The sequence below is a fragment of the Colobus angolensis genome, unplaced genomic scaffold, assembly GCF_000951035.1.
Source record: "Colobus angolensis palliatus isolate OR3802 unplaced genomic scaffold, Cang.pa_1.0 Scaffold203, whole genome shotgun sequence".
NCBI classification, from domain to species: domain Eukaryota; kingdom Metazoa; phylum Chordata; class Mammalia; order Primates; family Cercopithecidae; genus Colobus; species Colobus angolensis.
In genome coordinates, this window is record NW_012115189.1 from 2,993,818 (window position 1) to 3,010,055 (window position 16,238).

Consider the following 16,238-nt stretch of genomic DNA (forward strand, 5'->3'; position numbering starts at 1 on the left):
ATAATTGACACGATATCCCATCACATTTGCCATCTATTGGTTAGAAGCAAGCTACAGATCCCACCCACACTGAAGAGGACAGGGTTACACAACAGGCACTGGGGGTCACCTTAGAATTCTACCTACCACATGCCTGGAGACACACAGTAGCACAAACTTTCAGGAATATGTGGTCGCATAGATAAGAGCCTAAGATTCCATTTTCAGAATTTATCCTAAGGAAATACTCATGAACTTTCACTAAGTTATCTAAAGAGATATTCATCAAAACATTAGAAAAACAACTTTGGTAGCAATCTAAATATCCAATAAGAGATACTAACTTGAAAATCATTATTTTTTAAATAAATACAGCCTATTTTCCAAATCAGTGTGTGTGTGTATGTTTGACATATATATATATATTTTAATATTTATTGGAATACATGTAAATCTTGCCTTTGTTTTGTGCCTACAACCAAACTTTGTTAATCAGTGGTACTGTTTCTTCCACTGCAACGCAGTGTGTTCTATTGGTCTTCTACTGAAACAGTTCACTATTAGAGCTTTTCAGCTATCACCAATATACAAAATTGCTCTGATTATGACCATCGTTTTTAAATGTTGCCTCTATACGACACTTACACTTGCCATATTCCATATGTTCATATAAATTGTTTGCATTTTCCACTATCCTTCTCCTCACTCTGCACCCATGTCCAACAAAGTAAGGCAAGACTGATGGCACAATAGTAGAATACAAACAAATTGATGCTGACCTCTTTATAATCTATTCAAATGACTAGTTTATTCAAACCGATTTTAAAATTAGCATAGAAAATATAGAGTTCCTCCCTCTATTGGGAAATACATACTTCCCTATTTCACAGCCCACACGTTCACATGTCTGAAAACAGCACTTACCTTACAATGACAAATCACAGTTGACTTCATGTACCACTGGGTAACACATTTCCAAAGATATGAAAAGAAAAAGGTGGGCAGGGGGCATGGTCTTACAACCAATAGCATCTTATTTGGTAAACAAGGTACAGAAAATCTGGTTCCGTATAAACAACAGAGTTGTCTGACACCCTTCTTCAACACCATCACCAATTAGGTACTAGAACCATATCTGTGATTTACAGTTTGTTTTCATGCATTTGTCTTCACACTCATGCCTTAGAGAAGTTATTTAAACCTACGAGTTTAAGGGCTTCACTGAAGTAATTTCTGAAAGTATTTTAAAATTTTATTGCAATCATTCAATAATAACACACAGGTTTTCTATATTTTACTTTTAGTAAGACTGGCAGAGCTGCAGAAGAGGGTCCTGACTGTTAGAAGGAAAACTAACAAACAGAAAGGAATAGCATCAACATCAACAAAAAGGACGTCCACTCAGAAACCCCATCCAAAGGTCACCAACATCAAAGACCAAAAGTAGATAAATGCACGAAGATGAGCAAAAACCAGCCCAAAAAGGCTGAAAATTCCAAAAGCCAGAATGTCCCTTCTCCTCCAAAGGATCACTACTCCTCACCAGCAAGGGAACAAAACTAGATGGAGAATAAGTTTGAGGAATTGACAGAAGTAGGCTTCAGAAGGTGGGTAATAACAAACTCCTCCGAGCTAAAGAGGCATGTTCTAACCTAATGCAAGGAAGCTAAGAATCTTGAAAAAATGTTAGAGGAATTGCTAACTAGAATAACCAGTTTAGAGAACATACATGACCTTATAAAGCTGAAAAACACAGCATGAGAACTTCATGAAGCATACACAAGTATCGATAGCCGAATCAACCAAGCAGAAGAAAGGATATCAGAGATTGAAGATCAACTTAATGAAATAAAGCCTGAAGACAACATTAGAGAAAAAACAATGAAAAGGAACTAACAAAGCCTCCAAGAAACATGGGACTATGTGAAAACACCAAACCTATGTTTGATTGGTGTACCTGAAAGCAATGGGGAGAATGGAACCAAGTTGGAAAACACTCTTCAGGATATTATCCAGGAGAACTTGCCCAACCTAGCAAGATAGGCCAACAATCAAATTCAGGAAACAGAGAACACCACAAAGATACTCCTCCAGAAGAGCAACCCCAAGACATATAATCATCAGATTCACCAAAGTTGAAATGAAGGAAAAAATGTTAAGGGCAGCCAGAGAGAAAGGTTGGGTTACCCATAAAGGGAAGCCTGTCAGACTAACAGCAGATCTCTCAGCAGAAACCCTACAAGCCAGAGGAGAGTGAGGGCCAATATTCAACATTCTTAAAGAAAATAATTTTCAACCCACAATTTCACATCCAGCCAACTAAGCTTCATAAGCGAAGGAGAAATAAAATCCTTTACAAACAAGCAAATGCTGAGATTTTGTCAACACCAGGGCTCCCTTACAAGAGCTCCTAAAGGAAGCACTAAATATGGAAAGAAAAAACTGGTACCAACCACTGCAAAAACATACCAAATTGTAAAGACCGTCAACACTATGAAGAAACTGCATCAACTAATGGGCAAAATAACCAGCTAGCATCACAATGACAGAATCAAATTCATACATAACAATATTAACCTTAAATATAAATGGGCTAAATGCCCCCAAATAATAGACACAGACTGGCAAATTGGATAGAAGAGTCAAGACCCATCAGTGTGCTGTATTCTGGAGACCCACCTTGCGTGCAAAGACACACACAGGCTCAAAATAAAGGGATGGAGGAAGATTTACCAAGCAAATGGAAATAAAAAAAAAAACTCAGGGGTTGCAATCCTAGTCTCTGATAAAATAGACTTTAAACCAACAAAGATCAAAAGAGACAAAGAAGGGCATTACATAATGGTAAAGAGATCAATGCAACAAGAAGAGCTATCTTAAACATATATGCACCCAATACAGAGCACCCCGATTCATAAAGCAAGTTCTTAGAGGCCTACAAAGAGTCTGAGACTCCTATACTATCATAATGGGAGATTTTAACACCCACTGTCAATATTAAAACAGATCAACGAGACAGGAAATTAACAAGGATATTTAGGACTTGAACTCAACTCTGGACCAAGCAGACCACACATCTACGGAACTCTTCAAGCAAAATCAACAGAATATACACTCTTCTCAGCACCACATCACACTTACTCTAAAATTGACCACATAATTGGAAGTAAAACACTCCTCAGCAAATGCAAAAGAACAGAAATCATAACAGTCTCTCAGACCACAGTGCAATCAAATCACAACTCAGGATTATGAAACTCACTCAAAAACCGCACAACTACATGGAAACTGAACAACCTGCTCCTGAATGACTACAGGGCAGAAATAAAGAAGTTAATTAAGGAAGAAACAAATAATGAAATAATGAAATCAAGGCAAAAATAAAGTTCTTTGAAACCAATGAGAAGAAAGACACAATGTACCAGAATCTTTGGGACACAGCTAAAGCAGTGTTTAGAGGGAAATTTATAGCACTAAATGCCCACAAGAGTATGTCCAGAATTGGTGGGTTCTTGGTCTCCCTGACTTCAAGAATGAAGCCGCTGACCCTTGCACTGAGCCGTACAGCTCTTAAAGGCAGCATGTCTGGAGTTGTTCATTCTTCCCAGTGGGTTCAAGTCTCGCTGGCTTCAGGAGTGAAGCCGCAGACCTTCCCAGTGAGTGTTACAACTCTTAAAGGCAGTGTGGACCCAAACAGTGAGCCTGAGCCACAGCAAGACTTATTGTAAAGAGCGACAGAATAAAGCTTCCACAATCTGGAAGGGGACCCAAGCTGGTTGCCGCTGGCTGGCTCTGGCAGCCTGCTTTTATTCCCTTATCCAGTCCCACCCACATGCTGCTGATTGGTCCATTTTACAGAGATCTGATTGGTCCGTTTTACAGAGATCGATTGGTCCGTTTTACAGAGATCTGATTGGTACGTTTTACACAGAGCTAATTCGTCCATTTTACAGAGAGCTGATTGGTATGTTTTGAGAGTGTGCTGATTGGTGCGTTTACAATCCCTGAGCTAGACACAGAGTGCTAGACAGAAAGGTTCTTCAAGTCCCCACTAGTACTGGTATATAACCAGAGGAGTATAAATCATTCTACTAAAAAGACACATGCACACGTATGTTTATTGCAGCACTATTCACAACAGCAAAGACTTGGAACCAATCCAAATGCCCATCAATGATAGACTGGATAAAGAAAATGTGGCACATATACACCATGGAATACTATGCAGCCATAAAAAGGGATGAGTTCATGTCCTTTGCAGGGACATGGATGAAGCTGGAAACCATCACTCCCAGCAAACTAGCACAGGAACAGAAAACCAAACACTGCATCTTCAACTCATAAGTGGAAGCTGAATAATGAGAACACATGGACACAGGGAGGGGAACATCACACACAGGGGCCTGTTGGGGGTGGAGGGCTACGGGAGGGATAGCATTAGGAGAAATACCTAATGTAGATGACAGGATGATGGGCGCAACAAACCACCATGGCACATGTATACCTATGTAACAAACCTGCATGTTCTGCACATGTATCCCAGAATTTAAAGTATAACGTTTAAAAAAGCATTCAGTTGAATGTGAATACAGTCATGTGATCTATGTCAGTCCTATGCCTTTGTTAACCTGCAGCAAACTCACAATCACAGAACAATTAATTCATCAGATTCAGACAAAGTAACTGCCTCTTAATTATTTTGGAGGCCAATAATCATCTTTTGACAGAGCATGGTGGCTCACACCTGTAATCCCAGCACTTTGGGAAGCCGAGGCAGGCAGATCACGAGGTCAGGAGTTCAAGACCAGTCTGGCCAATATAGTGAAACTACGACTCTACTAAAAAGACAAAAATTAGCTGAGTGTGGTGGCACACACCTGTAATCTAGCTATTCAGGAGGCTGAGGCAGGAGAATCGCTTGAACCCGGGAGGCAGAAGTTGCAGTGAGCCAAGATAGCAAGCACCAGTGCACTCTGGCCTGGGCAACAGAGCAAGACTTCGTCTCAAAAAAAAAGAATAAAAAAAAAAACAAAATAATCATCGTTTTCCTCTGAATCTACAAATAGGTATTTTTTAATGTTAATTATAAAACAATTTAGCTCTCATATTGGGCAAACACAGAAATTTCTCCATGTTACAATTATAAATCTTTCATAGAAATATTTCAAATATATATGGCATGAGATACAATTATTTCTTCATGTGTCAGTGAATAAGAATAAGATTTACTACTCCAAAAGAAGTTATCTGGGACAATAAATCTTTAGGTTTGCCATATTAAAGTATGAATTCTCTTTAGTATGCATTATATTCTTTTCTTAAATTTCCCTCTGAAATGACATATGAATGAGATTGAAAGGATCCATCAGGCCATATTCAATTACCAATAATGAATGACATATTAATAGACTAGATAATGTAAGACTGAACACCGCAAACATGAGAATGGTCATCCTTATTTTATCTTGCATCTGCTTTCAAACCAAAATGCAGTTGCACCATTTTATCTGTAATTTCATTAAAAATTAGGCACAATCACTGAAAATCTCTATGTGTGAACAACAGATCTTCATGTTTAAGCAAAAATTCTTTCTTCTCTTCAACCACAGGTGCCATAACAAACTCTCAAAGGTTCTTTTTCTTTTACTGTGACACAAACAATACAACACTGATAAAGTCATAGAACAGTGATATAAAAAGAAAAAGCCTTATGGTTTTATGAACTACTAGTCTTGAACAAACACTTAAGAACTTATAAATTTACACTTAGTGATAAATAAGAAAATAAAGAAAAGAAAACCAGTACCTAGAAAATAAATCTGAATGCCAAATGAAATACATAAACATAAAATTTAAATTCCTACCTAACAAAGCATGCAAATAACAAATATTAATAAAATTATTTTAAAAGTAGATGTGTCCTTGAAAAATTAAATGTAGTAAAGAATAACCTTCATAATTGTCTAATTCTCTCAACAATTATTAGGAAGGAGATCTTAACATTTACTACTCTTTCATCCTACAAAGCAAACATTTTACTTTTGAAACAGCAATAAGCAAATTATTTAAAAATATTTTCCACATAAAATTTTTCTAGTCTAACTACACAGTAGAAAGTAAAATAACTCCAAGCAGAGAAAAGCTTTGCCACTGGGAACTTCAAGAGATTATCTGTTCTTTTGTTTTCATTTTTGATTCTAGCTTTTGAAATGGGGGGAAGGGCACAGAGACTTGCTTTTTATTTTTTAATCAAAGACAATTTCCTAAAATCACTCAAGAGTGATTCTTTGCATGTTCTTTCACTACATCCTAACTATACACAATTGACTCCTCCTAAGGGAAATGTACAGAGTTCCAAGACACAGACAAGCAGAAAAAAGAAAGACAACATACTATTTCAACAGCAATAGAACTTTACAAGTGGGAAAAGTAAACATGAGAAGTTTGTCAAAGAAGAGAATGCGTTATTATTTTTGCCAATTGGCCAGGGGCAATTAGACAAGAATATATCAGACAATGTTATCACTCCATAAATGGCAGCGTTTTAGAGTGGTCTTTCCCATCTACTTATACACACAGATAACCTATTCCCTGAAAATAAGGGGAAAATAATTATGAAATGTAAAAAGCAGCTTCTCAGACTAAGCAAATAATAGCAGAGCTTTCTAGTTTAAAATATTGTCTATCTAGCAGATCTGGTACAAACTTTCCAAAACACCTACTAAAATGCCTATGAAAAACATCGTATAAAAACATTAAACCTCAGAATAGGACAAAAAGTCAGTAACTACCAGAATTTTAAGGCTGATAGATCTGTACCAGAAAGTTTTAGAAAGTATTATAATTAGCCAGGCACAGTGGTATATGCCTGCAGCTCAGCTACTTGGGACACTGAGGTGAAAGAAAGGCTTGAGTCCATGAGTTTGAGACCAGCCTGGGCAATATAGCAAGACTCTGTCTCTATTTTAAAAAAATAAAATAAAAAAATTTTAAAAGGCAGGGCACGGTGGCTCATGCCTGTAATCCCAGCACTTTGGGAGGCCAAGGTGGGCGGATCACAAGGTCAGAAGATCAAGACCATCCTGGCTAACATGGTGAAACCCCATCTCTACTAAAAATACAAAAAAATTAGCCAGGTGTGGTGGCGGGTGCCTGTAGTCCTAGCTACTCGGGAGGCTGAGGCAGGAGAATGGCGTGAACCTGAGAAGTGGAGCTTGCATTGAGCTGAGATTGTGCCACTGCACTCCAGCCTGGGCGACAGAGCAAGACTCGGTCTCAAATAAATAAATAAATAAACAAATAAATAAATAATAAAAATAAAAATATATATATATAAAACTGATGACACCTTATAATACATTGCAGAAAAAGTACAGATAATATTCTCTCATGTCACTACAATAAAAATTTTTAAATTAAGAATAAACTCAGAAAATAAAGACTCTTCCAGTCGAAATTTTAAAACTCTCACAATCCTGGGAAAGATTAAAAAATAAACCAAAACCACAAAACCCTTACTAACATGACAAAGAAATTATCAGACATTTGCCAGGTGTGGTGGCTCACGCCTGTAATTCCAACACTTTGGGAGGTCGAGGTGGGCAGACTGCTTGAGCTCGGGAGTTCAAGACCAGCCTGGGGAACATGGTGAAACCGCATCTCTACAAAAGACACAAAAATTAGCCGGGCGTGGTAACACGTGCTTGTAGTCCCAGCTACTCAGGAGGCTAAGGCGGGAAGTTTGCTGCAGACAAGGAAGTCAAGGCCGCAGTGAGTTGTCATCATGCCACTCCACTCCACTGGGTGACAGAACAAGATCCTATCTCTAAAATAAAATAAAAAAAAGAACTAGGCTTGGCTTAGGAAAAGAGCAGAAATAAAAAATTAAACTAAAAGTTCATGGGAGGAGAAAAAATTAAATAGCTATCACATTTTTAAAAATCAGTTCTCAACTTCTTGGCTAAGATTAAGTGCAAAAAAATACCCGCAGAAAAAAAAAAGAGAGAGAGAGAAGAAACTTCAAGAATTTTAATAAATGGATATTGTACTCAAAGGGAGAGAAAAATTTAAATGTACCAATTTTCACATAGGAAGTGAAAAAGATATTAACCCAAACTCAAGCACTACAATCCAAATAATTCTGTAGGGGAATTCCTCAAAAACCTAAAAAAGCAGATAATTCCGATGTTTTTATTAAAACTGCTCTGGCTGTGCACAGTGGCTCACCCTGTAATCCCAACACTTTGGGAAGTCAAGGCAGGAGGATTGCTTGAGCCTAAGAGTTCAAGACCAGCCTGGTCAAACATACTGAGAGGCACTACCTCCACAAAATATTCTAAAATTAGCTGAGTGTGGTGGCACATGCCTGAAGTTCCAACTACTCGGGAGGCTGAGGCAGGAGGATCACTTGAGCCCAGGAGTTCAAGGCTGTAGTGAGCTATAACTGTGTCACTGCACTCCAGCCTGGGTAACAGAGCAAGACCCTGTCTTAAAACAACAACAACGACGACACCACCAATAACAAAAAACAGCTCTAGAATGTATTTTTTTAAACCAAGTTCTTTTTATAACACTGATGAAAAGAGTGTAACAGAGCGTACCAATGATGAAAAAGTTTCCAAAGATTTATAAAATATCAAGATTATGTATAAACATCAATGCAAAAATCCTTCTAAAAAGGTAGAAAAAAAACTGGGCAGCACATTTTTTAAAATAAAATATTAAGACAAAGAAGGGCTTATTCCAGAAATGAGAGAATGATTCAACATCAGGAAATATTTTCATATAATTCATGAGATAAACAGATCTAAACAGAAAGAAAAAATAGTAGATGAAAAGCCATTTGACCAAACCGAACACTCATTTGTGGTTAAAAATAAAATCACTTAGTGAAATAGAACCAAACGCATACTTGTTTCATCTGATAAAACAGATCTCAGAATTAAAGGCGGCATATCATACTCTAAAGAAACACCAGAAGCATTCCCACTCAAATCAGGAAATGAGAATCCACATAACTACTGCCACAATTTAAAATTGTATTTGTGTACAATCAAATTAGTCAAAAGTTAATGTATGAAAAATCCAATAAGTAAAAATATCACTATTTACACTTAATATGAATACCTAAAAAAAGAATTGCAAAATTATTAGAAGCAATAACAAAATGAAGTAAGAGAGTTAGATAAATAAGATTAGTATGCCAAAATTATCAGCTTTCAAGTTTAAAACCTAACCGTGTATAAAAGGCATCTTATTCTAGAGTCCTATGGCTAACATCCTATTTAATAGTTAAAACCAAATTTTGCTTCCCCATAGATGAGGAAGAAGACAAGGCTGCTCACTCTCACTGCTTCCATACAACATTAAACAATAGATTCTAGCCAGTGCAGAACAATAATGTAATATTATTATTAAAATAATATATTTTAAAACAATATATTAAGACAAAGTAGGGCTTATCCTAGGAATGACAGAATGATTCAACATCTTGAATTTTATTCAAGGCAGGAGAATAAAATTAAAAGCATCCAAGTTGGAAAGGGAAAAGTAGCACCTTTCTCACTGATATTATTGTCTATGTAATAATATTGATGAAATTCACAAAAAATTATTACTGTAATAATTGAGTTTAGCAAGACTGTAAGATAAAACATCAATATACAAAAATCAACATACTCCTTTGGGGAAAAAAGTCAGTATATTTCTTCTATACACTACTAGTAGTCAGAAATGGAAATTTTTCAAAGACTTTTATGACAACATCAAAAAGTATGAAATAAATCTGAAAAAAGATGAGCAAAATCTCATGCTTAAAACTACAAAAATTGCTGAGAGACAATAAAGAAGACCTACATAAAAGAAAATATATGCCAGGTTGATGAACTAGAAAACTCAGCATTGTTATGATGTTAGTTCTTCCCCAAAATTGACCTATATATTCATTACAATTCCAACCAAACTCCGAGCAGACTTTTTTGTAGAAACTGACAGCTAATTATAAAATTCACATAAAAATGCAAAGGCCTAGAATAGCCAAAACAACTTAGAAAAGAACAACAAAGTTAGAACACTTATACTATCGGATTTCAAGATTCACAACAACCAAAAATAATCAAGGCAGTATGGTATTTGAGTAAAGACAGACAAATAGATCAAGGGAACTGAACAGACAGTCTAGAAACAGAACCAGACATATACAACTAACTTCATTTTTTATAAACGTGCAAAAGGAATTCAATGAGAAAAGGATAGTCTCTTCAACTGGTATAGAAACAACTGAATATCTATATGCAAAAAAAAAAAAAAAAAAAAAAACCATGTCAACAGACTAAGAACCCAATGTCTGTGACTATGATGTTAGCTAAGTTATGGTATACTGATACAATGAAAATCTGTGCAACTGTTAAAAAAAAAAGAAGATGATCTAATCTCTGTGTACCAATACTGGGGTGAAGAGACTTAAGACATACTGTCAAGTTTTTTTAAAAAAAAAAAGAAAAAGAAAAAAAGAAAAGGACAGAACAGTGTATTAAAAAGTCACCATGCTGGTCATGGTGTCTCATGCCTGTAATCACAACACTTTGAGAGGCCAAGGCAGGCAGATCGCTGGAGCCCAGGAATTTGAGACCAGCCTGGTTAATATAGCAAGATCCCATCACTACAAAAAATTTAAAAATTAGCTAGGAATGCTGGTTCAGGTCTATAGTTCCAGCTACTCGGGAGGCTGACTTGGGAGGATTGTTTCAGTCTGGGAGGTCAAGGATGCAGTGAGCAATGATGGCACCACTGCACTCCAGCCTGGATGACAGAGCAAGACTTTGTTTCAAAAAAAGGAAAAAAAAAATCATCCCTATATGGAGGTAGTAAGAATATAAATAAATGCATTTATTTATTCATAAAGAAATTCTGGATGGATACACTAAAAGCTAACAGCAATGGTTACTGACAAGGTGATAAATGGATGGGGAGCTTTCAGAGAAACTTTTTACTGCATGTTTTTAGAGTTTTGTTAGTCATATGTAATCTACTCAAATAATTCTTTTTGAATTGGCCTTCAAACTGGAAATGTAAATAGAATCGCAATTTGAAAAACAACTTGTTATTACTATTTTGGAAGTTGTATTCTGACTGTATATTAAAGTTAAAAACTGAACAATTATCCCTTCATTGTGTTTAACAGATCAAATTAAAAAAAACAAAGAGTTATACAGCTATATTAATAAATTCCTAAAATCAGAATCATCTTTGAGATTTTAAAGATACACAAATATGAAATTCTATTATTTTTCTACAAAATGAGTATGCATGTTTTATAGTTGTAAATTTTGTTTAAAACTTCATAAAAGCTACCATTCCTAAAATAAATGATCTGTACTTCCCTGAAAAGCTGTAAGGTTCATAAGATCACTATTTTACCATCCCATTAGCAAAGATAAAAATCTCCACAGCAATAACCTTTCAATTGTAGTTATTATCCTATAACTGGTGTTACAGGATACAATTCTGCTACAAAACATGTCTTCCTTTGGTATTCTACAACCAAAACTACTTCAGTAAGAGACATTAAGGACAAAATACAATAATAATAACTGAAAGTGAGGAGAGGAGACTATTTAAAATTCTAAAAATTAGAATTGCTTTTATTCTTTATTTATTTATTTTGAGACAGGGTCCCACTCTGCCACCCAGGCTGAAGTACAGTGGCGCAATCGTGGTTCACTGTAGCCTCAACCTCCCAGGCTCAAGCAATCTTTCCACCTCTGCCTCCTGAGTAGCTGGAACTGCAAGCATGTGCCACCATGTCCGGCTAATTTTTTTGTATTTTTTGTAGAGATGGAGTTTTGCCATGTTGCCCAGGCTGGTCTCAAACTCTTGGGCACAAGCGATCCAAGTGCCTTGGCCTTCCAAAGTGCTGGGATTACACGCATGAACCACCATGCCTAGCTAAAATTGCTTTTAAAAAAGAAATATCCTATGATTGTAAGGAATTACATAAGCTAAGTATAAAGAAAAACACAGTAAGATCACTGTCTTTCTAGTGAAAAACTACATAAAAAGTTGTTCCACATAATTGCTTCAAATCCCTAAAAAATAGTTCTGATGTTACACATTAGAAAATATTTCTAGGCAGTACTGATTTGAATAATGAAATTATACTATCTAAACACATTTTCTTAAATGCTGAACTCTGAATTATGACAGCACAACCTGTCAAACTCATTTTTCAAAAACGAACACAAACCAAAGCAATTTGGCTTTTGCTCAACTTTTATACTGTATTTACAATTTAGAAAATATTCTCATAAGAGAACATAGTTCCAGTTAATAGATTTCCACCATGGACACAGCAGATGTTAAATATTAACTTTATCTTTACCCAACCTATTGGACATGGCACAGTAGTACACAGGCTCTTGTAGGTACCCCCTTAATATCCTGCTGCCAAAACAGACACAAAAGGCAAGCAGTGAACAGTTGGGAAGATCACAGTGGCAGCGGTCAACCAAAATTCCCATGCCGAGCAGGTGTTACATAAAATCGTAATAAAAGTAGGATGATTACTCTGTATTTGTTGAATGAAAAAGATAGCCACTCAATAGTGCTAGGATTACTTACAGCTAATATCATATCCAAAGACTAACACCAAACTAAGTGGACTAGAGTAGGAGCAGGTGAAGAATTTAAAACATGATTGCATATGTTGCTATATTTTTGTACAATTCTATCATAACCACTCTCCTCCCAAAAAATATAAATTATTTGGGTACTATTCCCTGGGTTGAATATAAACAGACCACGGTTCTTCATGGCCACCAATTTTTCAAATGCCCTAAACTAGGCATATAAAACACTGATTTGAAAGTAAAATCCCACCATAATGCAACTTCTTGGATGCCACATGCAATTTTCATGTAAAAGTACTCATAACCCAGTATCAAAGCTGAACTATAAATTTAACTCACAATAGAAAAATATAAAAAAGAGCAAATGGCTCCCAAGGTTTCTGAATCTGTGAAGTTACAAACCTGATTCTGGAACATGACAAATTTCACAAAAGGTATAACATTCCTTCAGGCTTCTTAAGAAATAGCCAGCTGGCCTTCTTGTGAATGCCAAATGTGCCTCCTTATCCTTTCTAAAACTTCTAAAACATTTCAAATGTTTATCAGTATACAATCAAGCATGGGACCATGTGGTATGCAGCCTCAAAATACATTTATATTCTGATAAGGAGAGCAGAGCTTTATGACTGCCAACTAACATACCTGCGAATTAGAACCACCAATCAGGTTTGCTAAGAAAGTTAACCACTACCAAAAGCAAGAATGTCTCACAAATATTCAAAACTGCGGAGAAATTACAAAACAGGGAAGAAAGGAAAACAGAAAGTCAGAGAAGAAAAACAAATTAAAAGGTGAGTTCAATAAATCAGACATCCTAACACATAACAGGCACACAGAACACACTGTATAATTTATATACAAAGAAATAAGAATCTCACCAAAAACACAAACGAGAAATGGAGAAAAGTCTTAGGAAATAGTCAATATGCACTTTATATGTCACGTCTTAAAAAAGCAGATATACCAAGGTACAATTGCTTTTAAACACTAGATCTGGTAAATATCCCATTGAAAACAAACTATGCAGCAGCAGTAACAGTAGTACCAGTAATAATAGTAGTCATATTAGTGATACTAAAAATAATAAGAGAACAAAGAAAAAAAAGAGAATGAAAAGGAAAATGGAGAAGATGAGGCATAAACAGAATTAGTATGTTCATGTGAGAACACAGGGCATGAAGAAGAGACAGTGAATAGAAGAAACTGGATGCTAAATAGACTATGCAAACAGAAGACAATTCCCTGAAGGAATGAAAGAGTAAAAATAGAGCATCTAAATGTAATCATCAGACAAAATCATAGCAATATTAGAACATAATATAAAAACATTTTAGAGGTGAAGCGCTTCTTAAGCAAGACAGAAAACCAGAAGATGCAAGAAATATATTGCCAAATTTAACTACATAAAAATGAACTTTTTGGCCAGGCATGGTGGCTCACGCCTGTAATCCCAGCACTTTGGGAGGCTAAGGCAGACTGATCACTTGAGCCCAGGAGTTCGAGACCAGCCTGGGCAAAACAGGGAAACTTGGTCTCTAGAAAAACACAAAAAAAATTAGCTGGGCATAGTAGTATGCACCTGTAGTCCCAGCTACTCGGTAGGCTGAGGTGGGAGGATCACTTGACCCCAGCAGGTCAAGGTTGTGGTGAGCCAAGATGGCACCATTGCACTCCAGCCTGAGCAAGAGTGAGACCCTGCCTCAAAAAAAAAAAACTCATACTCACCTTCCCATTACAATACAGTGCCTTCCCTACAGATCAAAAAAAAAAAAAAAAAGATGCTGGCAATGGGAAAATGAGCTCTCTCATCTGCTGGAGACAAAATTGCTTTATTTGGAAAGGAATTTGGCAGTAGTTACTAACATTACTCATAATCTTTAAACCAAAAATTCTACTTACCCTGAAGAAATATCCACCCATAGAAACAAAAACGTTCACTGAAACAGTGCTGGTAATAGCAAAGGACTAGAAGCAATCTAAAAACCCATCAATTATAACATAATGTACAGTACATCTTTACTATCATTACCATGCAGCACTTAACAAATAACATGGCAAATCTCTATGCACTGACATGGAAATATCTCCAAGCCATACTGTTAAGTGAAAAAACAAAACAAAACAAAAAGAAGCAACATCCTGGAATATGTAGTATAATTCTTTTTTTTTTTTTTTTTTGAGACAGAGTCTTGCTCTGTCGCCCAGTCTGGAGTGCAGTGGCACAATCTTGGCTCACTGCAACCTCCACCTTCTGAGTTCAAGCGATTCTCCTGCCTCAGCCTCCCGAGTAGCTGGGACTACAGACAGGCGCCACCACACGTGGCTAATTTTTGTATTTTTAGTAGAGACGGGGTTTCACCATATTGGCTAGGCTGGTCTCGAGTTTCCGACCTTGTAATCTGCTTGCCTCAGCCTCCTAAAGTGCTAGGATTACAGGTATGAGCCACCGCACCTGGCCTTAGTATATGATTCATTTTAAGTGGAAACAACAAAAATACTAAAAGAAAACCTTCAATGTATGTGTGTGTGTACATACATATATCTCTATATATATAGATATAGAGATAGACAGATATAAATGTATATTTTTAATAAGAGTACGTACCAAACACTGTACCTTCAGGATGTGTAGGAGCAGGCCTAATGATTTTCATTCAATACAGTTCTATGTTGTTTATAGCTTCTTAAAAAACACAGTATGACCAATGACCATGAAACAAAAACTATTATGAGAAAAATGGAAACAACCTAGTTTAAGGTGCCACCACTGAGAATCTTACTCAAGAGAAAAAGCCTAGGAATAGGAGTCGTACCATGTTTGGCCAAAACAGTGCTATACCCAATTCGAGTATTTTCTGACAGAGTCAAGACAACTGGGCAGCAAAATGTCATTCATATTCATCTTGTAAGCTGAATTATGAGACATTATAAGCACTAATTTTTAAAAAAGTAAATTTTACCTTTCTTGAAGTACAGATGTCAAAAAATGGTTTATTTCTGACACTAAATGGTTCCTGTGTTTTGTCAATAAGCCCAGTCTTCATTTTCTCGTGTCGAGGACTTATAATTTCTCGTTCTATACACTGCAGACGAACATTAAAATCACAATCTCCAACGGGCTGTGACTGAATTAAATAAAGAATTAGTTAAATTTCATACTAACAACTATTTTATCAGCATAATTATCAAGGCTGCCACAATGTACATAATAGTCTGTGTAAACAGCATCCTCTGGAGTTACCCAGCACACAGCCTGCACAAACATATATACCAACCCTAATAATTAGTTTGACTAACAATAGAACTATCTAAACACACAAAGAGACTTATTTTTAAATACAACTGTATAAAACAGTATGAGAAAGTGGCACAATTCTACTGTAAGTTGATCCAAGTATTTCACATCTAGGCTGGGTGTGGTGGCTCATAGCTGTAGTCCCAGTACTTTGGAAGGCTGAGGTGGGAGGATCACGTGAGTTCAGGAGTTTGATGCTAGCCTGGGCAACATAGCAAGACCACCACCCCCAAATTTTAAAAAATAAAAAATTAGCAATTTCACATCTGAATTAAAGTATTAATATACTCACTATTTATAGGTATAGAATTACTTAAAAGAAAAAATATATATATACT

General features: G+C 36.2%; 1 protein-coding gene across 4 annotated transcripts in view; it reads right to left on the reverse strand.

Annotated features, from left to right (window-relative positions):
- Window positions 1-16,238, reverse strand: part of RNGTT (RNA guanylyltransferase and 5'-phosphatase) — a 331,246-nt gene that overhangs the window by 196,092 nt on the left and 118,916 nt on the right. For all 4 annotated transcript variants that reach the window (XM_011941909.1, XM_011941908.1, XM_011941911.1 and 1 more), the window contains one exon: window positions 15,566-15,730. In XM_011941909.1, coding sequence (XP_011797299.1) covers window positions 15,566-15,730 — 165 coding nt within the window. The remainder of the gene's footprint in view (window positions 1-15,565; window positions 15,731-16,238) is intronic.